General features: G+C 40.0%; 1 protein-coding gene across 2 annotated transcripts in view; it reads left to right on the plus strand.

The window, feature by feature from the left end:
- The window catches only part of PCDH15 (protocadherin related 15), a 367,987-nt gene that overhangs the window by 201,153 nt on the left and 143,153 nt on the right, over positions 1-23,681 (plus strand). For both annotated transcript variants that reach the window (XM_086467277.1, XM_086467276.1), the window contains 3 exons: positions 2,993-3,125; positions 8,890-8,969; positions 14,898-14,991. In XM_086467277.1, coding sequence (XP_086323403.1) covers positions 2,993-3,125; positions 8,890-8,969; positions 14,898-14,991 — 307 coding nt within the window. The remainder of the gene's footprint in view (positions 1-2,992; positions 3,126-8,889; positions 8,970-14,897; positions 14,992-23,681) is intronic.

A 23,681-nucleotide genomic window follows, 5' to 3' on the forward strand; every position in this document is an offset into this window, starting at 1 on the left:
GTGTGTATCATACACAGACAGCAGCTATCCCAAGAAAATATGCAGCCCCAGTGCTCAAGTCATATTTTGTCTGTTAATTCATTGTGTCTGTTGTTGAGCATTTGGTGATGGTATTTTTTTTTCACTCCAACAATGTAAGTGTGGAACAACAGTTCAGAAAGATTAGTGGGATATGAGGAAGTATTTTAAAATAGACACAAGACAGGAAACTGACTGTAGTTTGTAAAGGTGGTAGTCTACACCGAATGATCTACTAGTTGTAATTGTCCATCTTCCCCTGATTACACTGGTTTTGTTTATATCCATTAAGTCAGTAATCTGCAAATTGAGCTTCTTAAATGCCCAAGGATATGACAGGTGGGAAGGCTCTGTCACTTACTGGTGAATTTCAGTGCAAATTGCCCACTTGTTTAACTTTTGACTAAGTCAAATAAGGACCTGGCTGTTATGTTCAAAACAGAAGATCCCCTTCTCCTGTATTTGTAGATGGACACGAATCTGGCACTTGCTCCAGAGAGACACAGCTGTGGCAAGGCAGCATCCGCAGCATTGCTGTCCGTTGGAAGGATTTCCCTGGACTTAGCTGGTCGCCAGGGTTTTGGGGCACAGGTGGATGTTTGCTAGGCTGTCATGACATGGCTAGTGGTGGAGCAGTCGAGCATTTAAGGATGGTTAGGGTCAGCTTGTATATATTAATATATAGGTGGTGGTTGACCTTGGCCAGCTGCTAGATACCCTCCCAGCCGCTCTCTCACTCTCCCTCTTCAACAGGACAGGGGAGAAAATAAGGTGAGAAAGCTCATGAGTTAAGATAAAGACAGGTAAGTCACTCACCAGTTAGTGTCACCGGGAAAACAGACTCGACTTGGGGAAAATTAATTTAACTCATTGCCAATTAAAATGGCTTTATATGGTGCGAAATAAAGACAAAACTAAAACAACAACTTCCGCCATCTTCCCTTTTTTCCCAGGCTCAACTTCAGTCCTTCATTCCCAACTCCTCTACCTCAGAGCAGTGCAGGGCGTGGGGAACGGGGGTTACGGTCTGTCCACAACAGCCCCTCTCAGCTGTTCCTTCCCCTCACACCATCCCCTGCCCCACCGAGGTCTCCCCACAGGCTGCAGGGGAGCCTCTGCCTGGGCACCCGGAGCACCTCCTCCCGGGTCGGCACTTGCAGGGCTGTTCCACACACTTTTTCTCCTCATTCTTCTCCTGTTTGGTGTTTTTGCCCTTTCTTAACTGCATTTTCCAGAGGCACCACCTTGGGGCTGAGGCCCAGGACAGCCCCGGCCTCTCCTTAGAGACCCCTCAGACCCCGCTGCCAGCCCCTGGGCATGGGCACCCCTTGCAATACAACTGCTGAGCACGTCTGTCTCCTATTCAAAGCAGGCAGCAGCCAAGTCGCTCTCAGTACGTACTCCGAGCTGGCCAAATCGTGTGGCTGAGCTGTGGAAGGCAGGAGGCACCAGGCCGGGTTTAATCCCTTCCTCGTGGGCTGCGGGGTGCTGGCAGCGTATGTGGATGTTCCCCTAGGGACGAAGCTCCTCCTGCGGCAGTTACCTACAGGTGGGATTTGTCTTTCTGGAGAAGAGTGTTCACGGTTCATTTTCTTGGAGCATGGTCAACATAGCTGTCTGTCGTGGTGTTGCAGCAATGGACTGCCCAGCCCCCATCAGTGGCACGGCGTTATAAAACCGCAGTTGTAAGCACCAGTAACACAGTGGTGATGGTGGTCAGTCAGAATCCTGTACAGCTAATTAAAAATATTGATCAGTGACGTGTCGTTTTGGTATTAAATAAACTCTGTCAGCTAACACAGAAGCTGTTTCAACTATAAGATACCTGGTAATTTCTGGCAGGAGTCTCTAAAAATGCTCTTGAGTTTGCTGGCTGTGCAAGAAGCAGGTCGTTGTGTGTTCATGTTTTCCTTTTCTCTCTCCAACCCCCCCAAAAAAATTTGGGGGCAAAATTTGGGACAAAGACCTTTGTCCTGAAGCTGGTTCTTTCCTGCAGCCCTAAAGCCTGAGATTTACTGACAAAAGGGTTTTATGCAGAGGGTTTATGGGGTCAAAGGGTTTATGCAGAGAAAATCTGTGCCTGCAGCGTAACACGTGCTCTCCTCAGGATTTTGTTCTGGGGCAGGGGTACTGTTTTAACGTACAGGAGGTAAGGCAGATGGGATAATTGAGCAAAGATGCACGAAAATGGTCCTTGTAAGCCAGATTTTAAATTTCTCAACTTCAGAGAGACTTTTGGCTACCTTTCTCAATTTGGAGCAATGAATAGCAAGTGTGCCTACAGCATGGCCTTTGCAGGGTCTGTAGCCAGTGTCAGGATTCCAGAAAAGCCTTCAATTTGCAGACTGGAATGCTGTTTGCATTGTATTCAGATTAGGGGTTCAGTGCAGTTGAAGAGTTTGACAGGTTTCCTCTGTGGGTTTTGCAGTGGCTCGCTAGTCTGAAGTGGGCTTGGGTTTCTTTCTGTGAACCACAGTATTGATGCAGCCTATTACAAAGTTGTGTACATCAGTCTTCTCCCAGCATTATCCTCCCCATCCACATTTTCTGTTCCCTGTCTTCCAAAGAAAGGTAGCAAACCACACGACAGCAGGGATGCTTCAGGGGTGGACATTGTGCATGGCAGGAGCAGTTACCATCTTAGAGTTGTCATGTTCTTCTAGAGGACGCAGTATCAGCAGGGGATTACGAGTCATCTTTGTATGTAGACTGTGCGCTGATAGTTTGCTTCATTTTTCAAAGAACACTTGGGCTACTTTTAAAGAAATGATTTAGCCTTTCTTCTGTTTATGTAGCAGCCTGCTTTATTTTTGATGCAGAATGAAAAATGTCCTGAGGCCTTTAAAGGAGCAACGGGAGTTTGTTAGAGCTAGAGAATAAACAGCGTGTAAAATAGACATTGTTGGTTGCCTTGTGTGTGTTGATTTACTGATTTTGACTAGCTTTTTTTTTTTTTTTTTCCCTTGCATTGCAGGAGCTCTATAACTACTGTTTACATTGAAGTCCTTCCACCCAACAACCAGAGCCCTCCCCGCTTCCCCCAGCTGATGTACAGCCTTGAAGTCAGCGAGGCCATGAGAACTGGAGCTGTTTTGTTAAACCTGCAGGTACAGATGCTTCCCTGTAAGCCTTTACCACGTTCCTTCTGTTTGTGCTCACGCCCTGCAGAACCCAGTCCTTGTATACAAGGGGAAAGGACAGTTTGTAGGGATTGAAAATAATTTAATTGTAATGAATAGCCTCTTTTACATGGACCATAGAGGAAAAGTGCTTACTTGGATATTTCTGTAACTTCTTTTTTGAACTAAATGTGCTAAAAGGTAGTATAGGCTGCATATGGGACTGAAGTATGTGAGAAAAAAGTTCCATTAATGGCTCAAAACTTGAAAGGCCTGTGATTTCTTATGTTAAAATCTCTCTATATGCGTTTGCCAGCAAATCAGAGAAGCTTAGGACCTTCCGCACAGAATTTCAGCAAGATTTTTGGCACTCAGCCTTCTTTAGCCTGGCGTTTTTGAAAAGCATCTGAAGATACTTACTCCTCTGGTGTATGTAACAACTGCTGTTAACAGGCTAACAAAAGGCAGAGGTCCCTGTACTAACTGACCACCCAATATAGCTCTGGAAGTGGAAGCAATGAAAGCTCGTTAGTCCAGTATCACTTATAAATAATGCTGCAGTGACATAGTTTGCAGACCCAGGTTGCTTCTCTGTGTGCTGCTGCATGGATAATATATCAGCTTTCTCCTGGCTTATTTACTGTTCCCTAAGCTTTTGCTGCAGTGTACTCCGTCCACATGTCTTGAAAGCCAGCTGTGCAAAATAGGTAGATAAATTACAACTCTTTAGATAGTTTTTTGGGGGATTGGGAGCTTAGTATTATTGTGACATAATTATGGCCTCAAGTCCAAAGCAATAAACTCAGTACAGCATGCTCTCCTGAACATGTTTCCTGTAAACATTACAGCATTATTCAGACTTCATATAAAACCATTCAGAGGAAGAAGAGTGGAGATACTGGAGTTAAACAGAAACCATGGAGAGCAATAGCCTTATCTGCTTCGAGTCTGGCTGGCTCTATTGGAGTCTGCTGAACTCAGTGGAATTAGGTCAGTTCATATCAGCTGAAGTGTGTTTTGCACATTCAGTAAATTCATGAAAAAAGAATAATCCAAACCAAGGTGTGTGAAGTAAAGGAACTCTGAGTCACTGATGCAGGTGAATGGGTAAGTTTCTACCAAAATGGTTTGCTGATGAAAGTTGAAGATTATTGTGGATGGTTAAGCTGATATAGTCACCTGTGCTGAAGGAGGATGACTCATTTAACTCAGCACTGGAAATTAACTTCTGGCATGTCTTTAATGCCTGCACTTCGTTCAGAATTGAAAGCCATGCTGTTCAGGAGCCTTCTCACTGGTTGGGAGATGCTTTGTTTTGGAAAGCCCAAAGAAGAACGGGAGCCAGGAGCATGCTGAGAAACAGAAACGTTTGTGTTTACTTGCCAGGTGCTGGAATATATGGCTGAAGGCTTGGGCGACCTGTGGAGGCAGAAAAACTATTAGTGGGTTTTAGTATTTAAGGATTTTATGTAATTTAAATGTGGTTAGAAAGTGAACCTCGTTGTTGGAATAACCTGTCTGCTTTAGTGTTTTGCTAAACCCCAGACATTTTGCCTAGATTTTGGTTTCCTTTTCAAATGATCCTTGGTAAGGTATGCTGAGTAAATCTGGGAGAGCCAGATTGTGCCAGGCAGGGCAGGGGAGATGCAAAATACTTGTGCCAGCTCCTCTCCTCCTAGCCAGGATGTTGGTGAGCATTTCAGTGCTATAGCAGTGGGTGTTCTCTTGCTGCATGCCCAAGATCCCCAGAAATGACAAGTTACTGTGCTTGGGAAAGAGTGAAATATATCAGCTAGTTGTAAGAGCTTTGGAAATGCATAGAAAAATGTTGTCTTCTGCTTAGTGTTACTGCAGTGTAGATTTATCTTATGTTACCATTATGCTATGCAGGACTTGAATTCAGCTAGACAATTTCTGTTTATGAAAAATACTTAATTGTTAAATCACGAATATGCATGGCTTCATCTCTTGGGGATTAGTCCAAGACTGTCTCTTGTCCTGAGTCTGTAATGCAGATGCATTGTCTTTATAGGGAAAGTTCAACTGCCTCATTCTGGATTAATACGCCCATCTGTATTAAAGGACTTTATTGTGTGGAGTATATTTCAGTCTTCATCTTTTTTTATTCCCTGTGTAAAACTGGCCAGGACATTTTAAACATTGATAAACTGAGTATTTAAGCATACGAAATCTTTTGCTGACTTTTCCAGGCAAACAGAAAGTTACCAATTAGTCATCTTGGGGTTTTTGTGGAATTTTAACAATAGCTGAAGGTATTGCCAGTGTGCCATAGGTAACACGGAATATTAACGAACCTCAAATATTTAACAAGTGTAAATTGTCACTCCACCTTTTTCTTCCATGAGTAGTCTTATCAATACATTAAGGGTTTTGGACTTAAGGTATGTTTTGTTTGGTGCAGTAGGGTTAAGAGGTTATGCGTTTATGACTCTCTTAGTAATATTTTGTTAGTGTTGCATACAGTGTGAGGATTACAAAAGCTGGGGGTGAGCAAGTTATTTTAAATATTCCCAAGTCAGCAAATCTGAAGATCTGCAAAACATCGGTGTCAATAACAATGCAAATGCAACTGTTTAAAATTTGCTTATTAGACTTTAAAATAAATGTTCTAAAAATAAAATTTACTTTCTTCTTTTCTTCTGCATTTTTCATGCAGATGATGGAAGGTTATATTTTTTCTTATAGTATTGTTTATCTTATAGTGTACCCAGTTGATAGTGACTGGTGTTTTAATTAACAGTGTTTGAGATTAAGTAATGCAATATTAAATGATCTCCACAGTAATAATTTGTAAATAAACCTCAAAGTTTATTGCATGCCTAGGAGGTGTTTATTGCTTCATGTTCTGCCAGCCATTATTAATTAAAATATGCAAATAGTGTAATTTTTCTGGGAGTCTGCAAAACAAATAGGACCGTTATCACCGTCCAGGAAGGAAGCAACATGAAATCATTGCATACAATTTATGGAGTCACTGTATTCAATTGATCTGGAAAACAGGAGGTATAGATTGCTCTTTTCTCATGTGCAAATCTTCAGTGTTTTTCTTATGTACATAATAACTTGCTGTTCTTTGCTTTTAAAGAAAATAGGAGTTTTTTTAAACAATGATAAATTTTTTCCCCTGATTTTTTTAAAGTGTGTTGATTGAAAGGTACGTTTTCTTTGAACATAAGGAGAAAATTAAATGCTCTAGAACCAATCTTTATTTTCTGTCTTTTTGAAAGTCTTTTGACTTGTTATGAATTAATGTAAACCATAAACAAACCTCTGTGGTACCTCTAAATGTGAAGTGAGGACAGGATCCCCTGCAAGTGAGGTTAAAAGAATACAGAGGACCACTAAAGACAGAAGCAACGATGTGATTCTGGTGATTCAGTATCTATGATAGTCCTCAGAGCTGCCAACTTTGCAGATTTTCTGCATCTAGCATTTGTATAGTTTCATATTCTTTGCTAACAATTTTTCACTTGTCTTTACTGAGTCAGATCCTGATGGTTCATATCTTCAGCATAAGAATATCTAAACTCTGCACACACCCTCTAATGTGCTGGCAGCTCCTGTCACTCGGTGCCATCCATGGGTTTTATAAACAAATTTCCTGTTCTGGTGTTGTTCATAAAAATACTGATTTGTATTGGAAGAAATAGACACACCTTTGCAGAATTTAGTCAATACTAAATGTGATCCACTGCTGTCTGACCTTAATTTTTACAATCAGTTTTATTCTTGCCTAATCCCATCTTCCATTTGGACATCATGTTGTCTAAACTTGTTTCTGAAAATTTCACGTAAGGCACTATGAAAAGCCCTACTGTGTCCAAGATGCATTATTACATCTGCAGCTTTTTCTCTGTTTACAAGGCTTGTTGTCCTGTTGTAAAAGAAGCTTAGATTGCTTAGACATACTTTGTTCTTGAGAAATTTGGCTTTGTGTTATCCATCTCCATATTGTCTTTGCAGATTCTTGTAAATAATTTGATTCTTTGTGATTTTCTGGGAGTTGAGCTCTACCTGTCTGGTCTGTGATTTTCTGGCTAGTTCCTCTGTGAAAAATGTACCTTGTGTTTGTCCTTCAACACGTTTGTCCTCTGAGTTTTCAAAGGAAACTGCTAATGGCTTTGGGATTGCTTCAGCCCATGTTTTTATACACTAGGATAAATTTCATGAGGCTTTAATTTCAGCAGATGATTTAAAGATGCTCTGTTTATGTACATATTCTCTGCTTTATTCTTTCACTATTCTCATATGAGATTTTTGCCCCTTTGTCACCACAGTTAATTTTGTTAGCTGCTTGATTGCAGCTGAAATGCAAGGAGTGTTAGCTCCTTGACCTTCTCAACATCTTCCTTTCTGCTTTTATACTATGGCAATGTACCATGCTCCTCAGGTTTCCTCTGTAATTTAAACATTTCTTTGTTATCTTCTGAATTCTTTTCTGTTACAATTTTGCCTTGACTTTTTCTGACTTTATCCTCACATACTGGGCTTGTTTTTTCTTTCTACCAGTCTCCTTCATCTGACTTAGCCGCTATTTTCTATATGCTTCCTTTGGTTAGGCAAGTTGGTTTCTTACTAGGTGCCTTGTTCTGCCTCTACACTGGAATAGTTTGTAGTTCTGTTCTTAATGTTGGGGGATAGGTGTTGGGGTTTTTTCTTGTTTTTCCTTTTTTTTTTTTTTTTTTTTTTTGTCTTAAGAACTGCTTTATAAGCCCAAAGATACACAGTCCTTGACTGTGGTCTACAACAAATGCTTACAGAAAATAGATAAGAAAAAGGTTGGTTGTTGAAAGATGAGAAACACAAAAATACACTCTTCTTATAGTTTTGGTTTTGGTTTTTTTTTTGACCTGTCTCCTAGTAAATCCTATCGGCCCTTCTTTGAACTTGTTGATTGGCCTTCTTGCAATTCTCGTAGTAGTGTCTGTGTTATTTTTCCCATGATAACGTGCTTAGTCGCTTTGGATTTTGAATGCTAAACAGTTGTAACTGCTAGACAGTTCAGGAGACGGTATTTTCTCTGAAAAGCACCTGATAGACTTTTTGGGGAAAAGGTGTGTGTACACTTGACAAAAGGAGTAACAATTACATGGCATATTTATGGCCATTTTTGGAAGCTTAACTTCAAAAGTAGTTTACTCAACTTCTGAGAAGCCTCTTTGTCATCTAGTGGGTGGAATGTACTTGTTTTGGTGCTGTTAATAGCCCTTCTTGAAGGTCTCATCCTGATCTTCATCCATCAAAAAGCAAATTATTGTGGAGGGTCAGTGCTGCAATTTCTACATCGCTCAATGGAGCATCGGCAAAAGGATTGGGATTCTGATAAACTAACAGAAAGAAGAATCTGGATAAGGAGTGGAAATGAAGAATAGGAACAAAGGAAACAAAAAATTCCATCTAATCAGTCTGTAGCTGCACAAAAGTAAAAGTTATTGAATAAAGCCTGAATTTCATACTTGTGATGCTGTGTGTTTACATGTAGTACTAATTTGAAAGTCTGTACTCAGGATGTTGTTGTTTCTCTGTAGCATAAGAATTCTGATGTGCTACCGCTTTATCTTAAGTAGCTCATCTGTAATTACCACTGTTGCCTTAGAAATAGAGAGATTGGTGTCATTCCTGTAGATAACTTTAATAGAACTTCAAGGGTTGATTTTTTCCAGTTTATAAATTGAAGGAAAGAAAAGAAAGATTTGTAACTGACTTAATTTTATCCTCTTTTTCTCTAAAGGCTTTTGATAGAGAGGGTGACCCTGTAAGATACCTCATTCAGAATGGAGATCCACAACAAGTTTTTAATCTCTCTCAAAGGTAAGTGTAAAACCCTTAGAAAATAGACTTGAAACTTTTCAGTCAAGTGAATATGTGGGCAAAAGAAAAGATTTGTAATCAGACATATTCAGCTGTTCCTCATATTGGCTCTTAGACGTTAACGAGAGCTCTATGAATGATACTGCACTCTGGAGTTTTTACAGGGGACTATTTATTTATTTTAAACACTTTAGGTAAAACTCACTGAGGTGGAAACACTCTATTTAAAAAAGTGACCAGGGATTAATTAAAAACTGTATGCTTGTCAGCTCTTAACTAATGACAGAGACCATTTTTGTTTTAGTTTCCTGCCTTCAAGCATTTTAGTCTGTAGTGGAAAGTCTTTTGAGCATTGCTTTAAAATCTCTTTTCCTTCAATTGAATACCAACTTAAACAAAGTTAGAAAGAGAGGGTACATTACAAAACTGTAAGCATCAGATAGGTCTGTGCCTGTCCCACCACTGCCGCCTTTATTTTACCCAAGCAGCTATTATTTACACTCCAAAGTATCTTTTTTCTTTGCAGGAAGAATGGGGGGTAGTAAGCTAACTTCCCATGGTAGATGATGGGACAAAAATAACCTGGGGCTTGTTTGTTCAGGTGTAACTGCAAAAAATTGTTCTAATTTGATGTGAGGGAGAGACTACCCTGAAACAGGTCTATACATTGTGAGTAAGCTCTAGGTTACTCGCTGTGATAGTTCTTCTATATACGGAGAATAAAATCACTTATGAAACAATGTGGGAAAAGGCTTGAAGATCCCAAGAGATGCTGATGCTGTTATCCACCAAGACTGATGGGCCCTTGAATAATAAAGACTTGTTAAGCAAGGAAAGGGACAGCTTAGAGGGAGGAGACTGTTTCATTGAGGTGGCAAGAGCAGGAAATGATGTTGTGCTGCTTGCTTTTATTCATTGCTTAGGGCTGGAGTTTTCAGTGCAAATCAGGGAAGGTACGCTTTGTTCATCAGCTCAGATGGAGGTCTAGGAGTCATAGCTCCAGCACAGGGCAGATTTGTAGGGTTTTCCGCACAAGTGATGCTCGCAATCCTCCCCTTAACGTGGAGAAACTTAATCTGACCCGCTCTGTGACCTTTAGAACTTGATTAACAAGGAGCGTGCCTGGCTACATAAGAGATGTTCTGAGGAGGGTTACTCAGTGGGTAGTTGTTTTGTATAGTTCATGCTTATCACAGCACTGTTCACATTGCACAGTAAAAATCCTGGTAGTTCTCCATACCAGAGAGACTTAAAAAATGTGTGAATATTCAGCCCCACTTCTGGCCTGCCAGACCCGTGGTGTGAGGGTATGCTAGATGTCAGATCCCAGGCAGCTCCTCTGTTGTCCCGCTTTGGATGTAAACAGTGTGGCGATACCCAGAAGTCAAGCTATTAAAGGTGGCATGTGAATTCACAGCTGCGAATTCAGTCTGAAAACAAATAAGGAATCTCTGGTGTGCTCTGTGAAGGCTGCAGGCACAGCACACCCCTATGTGTCCATGGACAGTGTTGCAGCAGTTGCAGGTGTCACCTTCCAGGGCCCGAGGGCTGGCAGTTCTCTCCCATCCCACCCAGGCTCCAAGGCCCATCGTGGGCAGCCTGACACCCCCCAACACATGCCCCGCAGCCTCACATCCCCCCCCGTGTGTCTGAGCATCACATCGTATTGAGGGTTTCAGCACACACTCAGGTGTGCGTTTGCCTTTTTGATCTGTTGCCTCTTAGTAAAAAGGAGAGCTTTTTGAAGTGTTTTCTCCTTCCAGCTCTCCTTGCCTCTGGTTTCTTTGAAATTGTTTGTGAAAAGGTTTCTTCAGCCCTTTGCACGTTTTTCCTGAAATGTGTTGATAGGAGATTAAAGTAGGATTAATATTAAACAAAGCATATAGTTAATGTAAGTGACATATTAAGGCTACAGGAATTAATCTTAATATTACATAAGTACATTTTTAGATATTTTAGGGCCAAGGCAGAGAACCGTGACCATGATTCTCTCTTCCTTTTTCTCATCTGGGTTATAGTCATGCATCCTGGAGCATGTCAGTTAATCCCTGTGTAATTCCCTAACTGGCAGCACAAGTACTGAATATTGCCAGTTTTACCCCTACCTGAGGATTGTCAGATGGTTTTGTTCTTTCTTCTTTGACGATACAATCTGAGCACATTCTGTAGTAATGTGGTAGCTCCTTATGTTCTCCAGGGAAAGTGGTGCTTAGTATTAAATGAATTGTGAGTACATCTGAATCCATGAGTGAAACACAGGAGGCTTTTATAGATTAGCCTGTCTCTTGTATGATGTTCTTCTGTTGAAATGGAGACCATAGATTGCAATTATTCAAGTGGTAGGAAGGAAGAGATGAAAAAATCAATATGCTAGTGCAACAATATTGGAGAAATGTAAATGGATACGTGCAGCTAAAGTTCAGTAAAACAGTATTTGTCAATATTTTATTCTTGGCTCCACTTTGATTTTTTTTTAATTAATACTTTATTAATTAATTAATACTTTAGCACGTAAGTGTTTTATGTTTTATTCGCTGTTCCTTTCCTAAAAAAGTCCTCTGTTCATACTTCATTGCAGTGTCATGAACAAATGCTGAAAAATATATATGACCTATTATGATAGCTAATTGATTTGCAGAAAAACATGGAAATAAGAGAACTGGTAAAATACAGAGCATGGTTTAGCATTTTTTGTCAATTAATAATACATCTGACTTTCCTACAGCCTTCAAAGAAAGTTAACGCCTTTCTCAGTAGCATCACTACTGCATCAATGTCTGCTATTGATAAAGTCTAAAAAGTTTAGTTTAAAAATTAAATGTTCTTCAGTAATACAACAATAATATTAGTTGAGCTCATCTGAATATTCCGTAACAGAAGACAGTCCATGAGATAACAGAGTTATAAATTTGTCACAGACAAATTACAGGACAGATCGCTGGAAAGCTCACCACTTTTACACTCATTACCTTCTTGTGGGCCGTGTATATATGCAAAGCTAAGAATTTACTGATAGTCTAATTCAAGTCTTAATAGCCTGATTAAACAGCTATTAGTAGTCCAGTTGTCATTGACACTAATGCAAATAGCTAAAATTGCAAATACACATATGTTTTGGTATGTGCATATATGTTAATATAAAGCATGAACATGTAATACATTTTATGTATATAAGTAATTTTAACGTTTATATACGTATAATCATATATATGTGTATATACACATATTTTAATGATACATAGCTATATATATTTGTGTATAGCTATATGTCATTATAGCTGTATATAGCTACATAGATTTATATTATATAAATTATATATGGCTTTATATAAAAATGTATATAAATATATCTGTAAAGTTTATAAAGCCTGTCCTTTGCTGTGGTGTTACATTTTACCCTTCGACTTTCCCTTTGGGCCCTCAGGGCAATCATTTCCACTGGAGCAGGGATCTATGCTGTCTTCAGCACCTGAAGTCCTGCCCTGGGAGGAGGAGGGTGATGCTGATGTTTTCATTCTTCTCACTCTAGGATCCATTTTAAATATTTTTTGTGTATGTTAACACGCTCTGTACCACACCTTATTTTTTTTCCCCATCTGTGTGACATCTGAACTTTTACTGCATGTGGTGTCTTTTATATATATGGACACTTGTTTGTTGTTCTCTTTGTGACTCTAGGCTGGTTTGGGGCAGCTCCTAAGGTTGTGTTTCTTTGATCAGTAGTAGGCCACTGATGAGGTGTTTGTAGCCCAGGGGCTCTGGTGTCATCCTGTGCCTGAACGTTCACTGCACTAGAGGCCGTGCCTGCACTGCTCCATAGTTAGTTCAATCTCCGCACAATAACCATGTTACAGATACCTATTAGTTACAAAAAAAATATATGTGAATAGGCATTGCACTACACAATTGTAGAAAAGGAAGCACGACGCTTGTGACAAGACGCATAAGCTCTATATTTACTGGGTTACAAAGCTATGCACAATGTTCATGTGTCCCCTTGGTTTTTACCAACCTCCGAGAAGTATTTAGTATTAGGTACAACAAAGTTGCTAGCGTTTCCTGTTTTGAGGAAGCAAAACATGACACCTGCCAAAACATGACACGTTTTCGTTACGTAGCAGTGAGGCAGATTGCATGTAGCATTTCCTGAAATATTTTTTTCTTTGATTACTGAGCTTGGATATTATTTTACCTACCAACCTTTCAATCCTAGGGGAGAGTTATGCTCCCACTCCCTGTTTCCACCCATGTCTGTATTATTTGTTTGAAGAAACTGCTTGCAGTAACAGCTTGCCAGTAAGTATTGGTATTTGTCTCTGCTGAAAACAATGGAAAAAGTTCTGGCCTGGAATCAGTTTGTTGAGGTCTTCTCTGAGAGTAAGGAGTTACAGCAGAAACTCTGCAGAAATTTATAATCTCAAAGGGAATAAAACATCTTTAGGTACAGATTATATACATCCAAGTGTTCTGAAGATGTGCAGATAATGAGATCTTACAGTTTGGTGGGACTCTTTGGTTTCGTTTGGTTTGGGTTTGGCTTTTTTTGTTTGTTTTAATAAGACCTCTTTCTGAGCAAGCAGCTGTTTAGGTTCGTAGGTTATGAACATGAAATGTAAGCTCAACCAGTAAAGTTTATACTTGTGCCTGCCTAATGCTTGTGTCTGATATGCCCATTAAAAATGAAGTAACATATGGAAAGTCACAGCATACCTAGATCCCAGCCCATGTGGATTTTGCACTGCAAAATCATGCACTGTTACACTTTTCTTAAAATGTTGGAAGCCAACCGTGATGCTTTTGGCGGAGTTTCATGGAAGAAGCTGCTTAGCCATGCAACAAGAGGATAAATATCATCCTGGATCCACGTTTACGGGTGCATAATAGCCTGTGAATTGGGTGGCATTTGAGATCTCAATTTGTTACATAATTGACTATGTCCCAGTAGAGATCAAAAACCTGTAAATGAGATGCAGAGTGTTAGGGCTGGTCACAAAGACACCACTGTTGCCAGTTCAGTTAAGCGGAGTTTAGCTTGCTTAGACAGGGTCATCAATGGTACTTTTCTGATGCTTCCTAATATAAAAGTAATGAGTTCACAGTGGGATCTTGTCTCTGTGTTGCCGCAGCATACCTCCAGGTGGCTTGTAGACTTCTGCATGAGGAAATGAGATCATCCTAGAGACAAAATTCTAGGTTTTATTTGTCAGCAGTTACAGGAATTTGGAATGTTTTCAAATAACGTTTTTGTAAAATTTTAAATTTTGTATATGTGGCTTCCAAATAGCCTTTCGTTCGCTGTCTTTTTTAAACGGGCATCAATAATCACAATATCCCAATTCGTTTTCCACAACATTTGCACCTATGTTAATATTTTATTATTAGGGAATATGATGGATCTGTGCTTGCACTGAAAGGGCATTAGTTTGTTGCAGCACTTTTACTGCAATTAGACATCATGCAAGTCAGAGACTTTTCCCTGTAAAAGTCTGAGGAGGCTCATACTTAAGACCACGCGTGTTGTATTCCCAGAGTTTACTGCTGCAATCCTGTCAGGGATATCGGGACTCCTCTGTGATTAACAGACTGCTTGCCATTTTCTCTTCTCATTTATTGTAGCAGTGCAGCTTTCTAACAAATGAGGGTCCTGTGTTCAGTGTAGGTCTGTCTTTTGTATAAATCTGTAGATCACTAGGTTGTTATTTTAATCCTAAATTATGCACGTATCGAAGCAGAAAGCATTAGAAATTGGCTCACCGTTTTTATTCGCCTTTACCTATAGAAAACTTGCGTTCAGTTGTAATAAAGCCTAGAAGCTTATTAACTTGCTTAAATGGAAGCATTTGTGTAAGGCAAGGTAGTGGAACAAAAGTGCTTGTAGATATATTAAACCTGTTGTAATAACATTTTATGTTTTTGTTCTGTTACTAGTTCTGGACTGCTAGCCTTAGGAAAGCCCTTGGACAGAGAAAGCACTGATCGCTATATTCTGATTGTTACAGCCTCGGATGGCAGACCAGATGGGGTGAGTTTCCTGTAAAAGTTTAAGAAAATGGGCTGTTACAATGTGTAGTCAGGCACTTCAGGTAGTCTGATTGTAGCTTTTTATATGGGTCTTGATCAAATATAGCTGTAGTCTGCAACAATTTTCCTTTACCTCAGAAAGGTTTGTGTAGATAAAGCCTGTGTATTGCTGGGGTGATGTCCTTTGATCTTGAAACAAAGTGACTTTGCTGCTGCTTCTGCCTTTTTGTTGTTCTTCAACAAGAGCCAATGCAGTCAATGTTTTACATTACTCAGATATGTGCGTCTTCTTACAGTTTCTTCTCCGTGCTATTAAATAGCCAGTCTTCCTTCTTACCTTCTCCTAAAGATCGGTTTATGTGGGCATCTATATTACAGATTTGTACTTTATCTAGTCAAATGCATTGAACTTTTTTCGGAAGTGACAGATGAAAGCACTGTCCAGCTTCAGTTTTTTTAAGCTCTCAGGAAAAGTCTGGAAAAGTGCCTGTGCCACTTCTCTTAAAAAATAAAACTTTTTTATTGGGAGGTATTTCTAAGTCTTCTATGTTTGCATTGATCAGGCATGCAATGACCCCGCAATCAAACTGACAAACTGCTGCTCGCGTTTGTGTTTAGTATAACAAAATTGTGATTTTCAGTTTCCATATTCAAAAATGGAGGGCTGTTTAGGGACGTGTATTTGTTTGCCAAGCAGAAGCAATGGAATTAGTTTTTCTAAAAGCTGACAGCAATCCTAACGGGGGATTTACTGCAGCTGGATTCTGCAAGGTACATCGGAGTGCAGCAGTTCTGCTGTGGGCTTGTGCCATAGAGAAGTCTCTATGTAGCTGACCTTAAAATTACAGCGTGTAAGGGCAGATCTAAAATAATATATCCACATTATTCTGGGCTATTCTAGGAGGCAGTGTTCAGCTTTGAGATTGAAACAGAGAAATCTTTGACAGTTTGTAAGGAGCAGTCATCAAAGCTCTGTGGTTTGGACCCTTGCTCACCACGTCTTCAACCACAAGAGAAGAAAATCTTATGTATTATTTCTGTGCATGCTCTTTTCCCTATTTTAGTTTCTTCAGCTTTATAAGGTTTGCCTTCCTGGTCAGTATTTACTGAGAATTTTTTTTTCCCAAAGTATTGACAAACTTTGAGAGCCTTTATACAATTCTGTGGCAATATGGAGTAACTATAAAAGAGCCTACATCTTTTCCATTAAAAATCTGGTTAAAGTTAGCTTCAGTAATTCATCTTAGTATTTGTAATTTTGTTACTTATGAACTACTCGCCATTCTTGATAGCTATGAGTTCAGTTGTTTTCATTTCTAACTTCCACCTGTGAAATATGAATATTTAAATAAAAGACTTACAATCTGTTTCAGACTATGCTATGCTGCTGAGATACTATCTGGGGCATAGAAATGCTACTGCCAAGACATTTCTCTTCCTTTCATTTAGAGATTCATTCTCTTTGTCCTGGAACTTAACAGGACATCTGATCCATTTTAACATGTGGAATGTAGTAGTTGCTTTTGAAATAAAAATTCAGTTAATCATGGCATGCTGCTTAAGATAAAGTAGTTGTACATAAGGTGAGATACGGCTTTTGAAGCTCAACTGTGTAAAACCCACCAAAAATAAACTGTAGAGGGCTTTGTTAGTATTTTCTCTGAACTATGCTGAAACAGGGTTGACTACCTGTTGTAGCAGAAGTTGTTGATACTTAAGTCTGTGAACAGTTCAGTAGCCAGGCTGGAGCAAGTAGCAGCCATGTTATTGGTCCTTTTATTCTTCACGCATCGCCTAGCCTAGTGAAGACAGAGCAAGAGGTTGCTAGAGGTGTGGTAGTACAGATAAAACCAGTAACATTCTCAGAAGTAATTGTGATGTTATGCAAACGTCAAGGATTTTTTTTTTTATTTTAGAGAAAATATCAAGATTATCCCACAAGAAAATCAAATAATTAAAGTCCAAAGAACTGTTGTAACATCACTGAAAGACATTTGTGATTTTGCAATGCTAGCATAAATCTCATCTTTTTGCAATAAGCGTAAGAGTTCTTACTAGTACAGCAGTCACTTGACAAACAGAAAGCAACAGGTCGCTCGAATACGGTACTGACTGCTCGTGATGGATGGTGTTGTAATGTTGTTGTTGTTATAGCAACAACAACATACTCTTACAAAAATCCACTCCCTGCTATCTCATTATCTGGATTTCCTCCCTCAATACCATATTTTTTTTCTCTGCAGTTTTGTATCTGCAGGTGTATGTGTGTTAGTTGTTCTCACAATGAAATGTCACACTTTCTTGCTTGTGTGTGTTCTCTTTACTGCTGCTTGGTTTGAGGTCTCCATCACTATCTTTTACCTGGCTGTAGCTGTTTTCTTTTGTTAGGATACTTTCTACCAGTGGTGGGGCACCTTTCTTCTTAAAATTTTCCGGCAATATAGCTTACTTGACAAGCTGACTTCACTGCTCCTGCACCCTAAGCTTCTGGTAACAGTACGTGAAATGAAAGGGTCAGGACTTGGCTGGGCTTGCCAGGATCACCAATGAGGCTGCATAAGCTTCTCAGCTTTTATTTTACAAACAAATAGATGAAACGGGTCAGCTCAGCCCCTTAAATCTCCATGCCTTTCACATGCCAGGGAACTGTAGTTTTGACTAGTTCACCAGGCTTCCTGGTTCCTTTGCACAATTTCCTTGATTTACAGCTCTTTTGGACTTACTCCCTGCTGTTTGACAGGCTCCTCCTGGGTCAGGGGCTGATTTAAAGTTGCTAGCTGGTAGCATGGCAAACTGTTCCAAGGACATGGATGCTTATTTCAACAAGTCAGTGAAATTTCATGGAGGACCTTTGCTTTTTAACTGGTTTATATCAGAAATAAGTGGTGTCTCTTTGGAGGAGGGTGTAATTCTACAGTTACAAAACTGCTACTCCCTAAACTAGTTCACATGCTGCTTGTTCAACATTGTTCTCACAAAACTGAGAGTAATTTTCTCCATAGAGGTAAGTAAGGCTCGTTAGGTGGCTGAAGCCTGTTATTTCGGTAAGGAGTCATCAGTCTCTGGGATTGGCTCAGCTGAAGCAAACGGAAAGAAGGGGCCAGAAAGATTAATCATCTTTCCTACCTTTAACACTGGTCCGGTTCACACACTGATTGCCATCTCCGGCCCTGACAGGGTCGTCGTTGGCCCTGGGAGACAAGCCAAAATGGATTTTTACTTCCCAGTTCTGGTATCTCCGCGAGTTTGGAGGTCAGCACATGGGGCAGCAGGACATTTTCCACACGGGATCTCACTTCTGCTTGGGGTACAGCAGCCCCAGCTCCAGTCTTTTGGAGACCAATGTTTCCTCTGGGTGCCTTTCCTGTAATCGTGGTGGTACGAACCATTACCTTTCTAAACCCACCAGTTACTGGATTCCTGATCTTCTAGGGACTGAAACTCTTCCCCCTGCAGCTGTAACCAAGCCAGACCAGCACTGTGGGCTGTGCCTGCTGCACTCTGCTCTAAATCCCATGGGATATTGGACTAGGACACAGTATACTGTATGGTATCAGCTCTCCTTTTTATCCCCGATGTCCTCTAGAGAAAACATCATCATCTATGAAGTCTGTTGGACAAATTTTTGTATTTGAAAACTCTGTGGTGCTGCACGCCTTAAATTTTTGGTGTTTTAATGATTTTTTTTTTCCCTTTTCCCCCCTGCTCCTTTTTCTGTGTTGTTAACGAAGGTCTAAGAGACGTAACAATATTGCTGTGGCACTAAGTAGTTGAGGTTTCTGTATTCTAAGCCCCAAGGCTTACTTAACTGCCTAATGTTGTGTGGTGACAGACATCTTGACACCTTTTGACTTTTGGGGACTGCTTATTCCATCAAAATTAATACAGACCTACTTATGCCTTCATCAAGAAATATGGCTTTCCATTTAGTGTGTGGCCTGGCTGACACCGTTTCATCACTTTTGCATGCCTTATAATGCTCTTGATTGTTTAAAATGCTCAGCTGTGCTTCTAAAGTTACTGTTGTTCTGAGTTATAACCCAGAGCATTAACAGACTTGTGGTTTTCCTCTGACCTTGGAATAACATGACCTACTACCCATCACTGTTAACAATACAACACGGCAAGCAATTAAGTATACATTAACTGAGTAGTCAGGAAAATATTTTTATTTCCCTAGCAATGAGACTTAGTTGTAGATGGGCAGAAAAATGACGCATGAATGAGAAAATACATCAAGCCCAAATTGTTTTCACAAATTTTTGTGTATTCGTTTGGATGGGATTTCAAGGCAAGAATTCACATCTTTGCGTTTCAGAGGGGCAAGTTAGAAATAAATATGTATAGTATAACTTTTGTTAGAAGAAAGCAAAAGCCTTCTGTGCTATTTATTTTTGGCTTATGTGAGTATGTATGTGTCAGTTCATTTATATAGATAAATGGAAGCCCCGTTGTATTGTCTTACTGTGTAATGTGTGATTTAAGCAGAATTCAAACCTCCAAATACGAATGTCTAGTCCCGAAAACATTTACTCAGCACTTCAGAAATGTGTTTCTGCCTGAGTCTTGACAAAAAAGGGCAGCTCAGTGCCTAGTTTATAAAGCCATTTGGGAGTTTGTAATTAGGTATTCTTAACAATGGTCAGTTATCCCAAGGGCGTTCCCAGCCTCCCAGGCAGCTACAGTCTTCCTTTTTAATGTGACTGAAGGAGAGCAGCAACGCAGATGTCCCTTGCCACTGTCACTTTGTGGAACTCAGAAAAGACTGACAGGGGTTTAGATTGTTTTGTATGAGAAGACTCAACCACCAGGCCACTAAACTACTTCGGAAGTCCAGAGGAAGTTATTGTCTATCTTTGAAGCTTTTTTGAAGTTGTGCTTTTCAGGGCATGGTCCAAGAATCATTGGATAGGAAAGATCAGAGGTGACCTAGCTCTGGGAGGGTTTCTCTGAAAGCCACTAATCTAAGATCTTGCCCCTTAATCTCAGACTGTGCCCATTTCTTCTGCAATGATCACTTCATGAAAAAATGAGAACAATTTTAGCATTGCAGACCCCAAAACTTGTTTGGGGTCATGTTTCCTGAGAGTACAGAGGCACCATCTGGCAACCCTTGGAAAGGCATCTGAGAGAACTGTTTTCTCTGTGGTCTGGGCTGGCCCAGAGCAGCTGTGTGCAGAGTGCAAGGATTGAATTGGCATTTTTAAAGACATTTTAAGTCTCTCTCTCTTTTTTTTTCTTTTTTTTTTTTTTTTTTTTTTTATGCTTTCTACATGTGGTTCTGGGTGCCCAGCACTGGATTCCAAATTCCATTCTAATGTCTGAAGTGTAAAAGTGAGGCACTGCAGTGTTTAACCTTTGAGCGTGGCTAAAACATTAAGTTTGCACTGTACTCTGTACAGGGGCTTAAATCAGTGGGGCTTAGAATTTAGAAACTCAGAAAACCATATTCATGGCTACAGCATGCAGAACTATGGTGTTGTAGAAGATCACGGTAGTCTCTCTGCCACAGCAATGTGCTCAGAAGGGCCAACAGTTGAAAACTAGTGTTTTCTCACCTTGTGATCTAACTAAATAATTGCCACTGACTGTAAATGAAAGTAAAAGAAACATTATTGTATCCTTGATCCTAGACACAGTGTGTCTAGCAGGGCAGTCTAATAGTCTCTGTCTGTCCCAGGGGCCTTGAGGCACACCAGTGTGCTTTGTGTAGACGCAGATACCATGCCGTGTTCCTCCTTGCTGTCTCGTTCTTGATCCGAGGAGACCAACATTTCAAGAGGGTGTTCATCCACGAAGTGAACCATAAGTAGCCTTATTTCAGTGCATTGTGTTTCATCATGTAAGTTAAACTTGGGTATTTCAGTCATCTTAGAAGATCATTAATAATTTAGAGCATTTCTCTCCCATGACACCTGAATTAGTTACCTTTCTTAGAGCAAACAGGTATCACTAGATCAAGGTAATTTAGACAAAGATTTGCTACTTGACTAGCATACAGAGCATTAATTAATTACAGTGAATTGAAGCTTTTTTGAAGTTGTGCTTTTCAGGGTATTTGGGAGTTAGTAATTAGGTATTCTTAACAATGGTCAGTTATCCCAAGGGCGTTCCCAGTGAATTTTCTGTTACTCCTGTAAATACCACCTCTATCTGCTCCACGTCAGTTCCATTGTCTATGAAGATAGTGCGTGCTTCTTTCAGTAAATACTCACTGAACAGAGATTTTTGTGTACAAAAAGGCTTGTATTGAAAAAGGCTTTTGCTTAACTGACCTTTTTGTAATCAGTAAAACAAGATTGCCAAAAAAAATAAAATTAATGGAATCTGTTCACACTGTGGAACTTTAATACTACCTTATTGTAGCGCAATTATTTTGATCTGTGAGTGCAGAATGAAGCAATAGTTCTGAAATATATGAAAAGGAACAATATAAGCAGATAAAGTATTTTGTACTTCTTCCTCTAAAGAACTCCTTCTCAAAGTATTTTCTTTTCAATAATACAAACTCTAACTAAAGAGAAGCACACTGCCTATTACTATTTCCCTGACGAGTTATGTACTTTGTATGAGAAAGCCTGAAAAACTTCAGCTGATCTGTAAATTTCGGTTTGCACAGGAAGAATTTGTCCAGCCAGATTTCCTCATCTCTGAAAGAAGACTTTTCAGTATGCATCAGATCTTTTATTAGAGTGAGCTTTAGGAGACTCCCAAACTTCCAGTGTTAGTGCAACTTGTCTGCTTGCATTTCATGGATAATATTCCCCATAAAGGCTTTGATTTCAAAGGCTAACAGGGAAAGGGCAATTTAAGAAATAGATTGATCACAGTTTTCAATCAAAGATTTTGAGCAGATTGCAATTCTGTTTTGAAAGACAACTTTAATTATTTTAAGGTGAGAAACAGTTCTGCACCAAGGCTTACTGAAGCATTTTGCTTCCCAGAATAAATAAGCTTAATTAGAACTATGTTAAAATAGATCTTGCCGCAGAGTTCACAATAACAGTAATGCATGGTGTAACATTGAGTATATATCAGGTTATGTTGTATAATCAGTAATACCACAGTCATGATAGTAAATACCATGGTCATGAATTCTCCTTAGACTGGAAAACATAAGTTGAGCAGGCTGTTTTTCAGCCAGCACTGTATGTGCAAAGTTAGAGAGCTCAAGAGCAGAGACACAAATCCCCTTGCTCTGAACTGCTCTGTGGTTGAGCATGCCTTTCAGACAGATCTTGCAGATTAGCAGAAACCTCTGTTCTTTTTATAGCAGCAGTGAAGTCCCCAGTTCTAAGTAAATAGGTAACCCATGCAAGAAGGCTAGGAGAATTGCAGCTGAAGGCTCTGGCAGCCCATGTTCCTCAGCTGTTTTGAAGTTCTCAGATTTGTTTTATGATACAAAGGCATTGGTAGAGATGCCTTAGCTTTATCGATTTGTGATTAAGACACTGAATCCTGGATTTTAGTTTAGATGCAGACCCATTTTTCCACAGCTTTGCCTCTGCCAGGCTGCATGACAAACGTAGCCAACTTGTGCATTAGCCTCCGAATAATATGTTAGGTGATGTGTAGCACACAGTATGCTCTGAATTTGTGTTGTTTAGCCTGAGCTATATAGCTTGGGACGTGAGCTACCACCTACTGCTTGTTCATCCCGTAGGAACAGTAGTGTTTCATTCCTGTGATATTGAGATGCTTTTCAGCTGCTTGGACAGCAGGTCAATACTCTTTCTCTTCCACGACTAGACACATAGGGTTGGAGCCCTGGCTGGTACATGGCTGGTGACTGGCATGACAGTGGAGACCTATCCCATCAGTCCCATGTGTTGCTCAATGGCATTTCTTGAATGCACATGATTTTCTCTTCCTTTCCTGATGAAGTTATCCCCTTCTGTATTTTCTTTCTGGATGTGTGAGGTTTTAGTTTTGAGGAGGTGGCTTTTGGGTTTTGTGTGTTTGACAGCTTTTCTCCTTGCCTTCTCCCCAGGCTTTTTCTAATCTTTTTTCATTAGTGTAATTATTGACAAGCTCCAGCCTTGTCTCTCCCATCAGACTCAGTCTCTTCTCTCTGCTAAATTTCTTTGCAGTCCAGCTGGCCATTTCTTCTTTGTAGCTTGGAGAGGTGTAGAGGGTCGGTAGATACTGCTTTTAAAAGTTATCATGCCCTACACTGGAAGGAGACATGGTTTGAAAATACCTGAGACTTGCAGCCTTGCTGGTAGAAACAGACCGGAAAAAAATAACGTGCTCTCCCTTCCCCATGGTCCTGTGGATGTTGTTTGTTGTGGTTATGCAGCTTCTGTGCATTCAAAAAGGTTAGTGACCAAGGCCATAACCATCTGTGCATATTTACCCATCACTTTTTCTGACTTTGGCACTTCATTGTCACCCTCCATTACCAGTCAGCATTAGATTCCCATTAGCAACGTCACTCTTCAGGCTGTCTCTCTCCTGGAGCATTGAACTTGGACAGCATGGCAATTTACCTGTTACATACTTCATGTATATTTTATCCTGGTCCTTAATACTCCCAGTATCTTAAGATCTGAGCAGCTGTTTCCCCTGTTTAGTAAGAATAGCTATTATTTTGGATATCATAATTTAAGTTTGGTTTTCTTGTATTGAATATAGATAAGTCCTGATCTGTAGATCAGGCTCATTACGGTTTCTTTTTGGATCAAGTAAGGC

The sequence above is a fragment of the Leptosomus discolor genome, chromosome 6, assembly GCF_034619465.1.
Source record: "Leptosomus discolor isolate bLepDis1 chromosome 6, bLepDis1.hap2, whole genome shotgun sequence".
Taxonomy (NCBI): domain Eukaryota; kingdom Metazoa; phylum Chordata; class Aves; order Leptosomiformes; family Leptosomidae; genus Leptosomus; species Leptosomus discolor.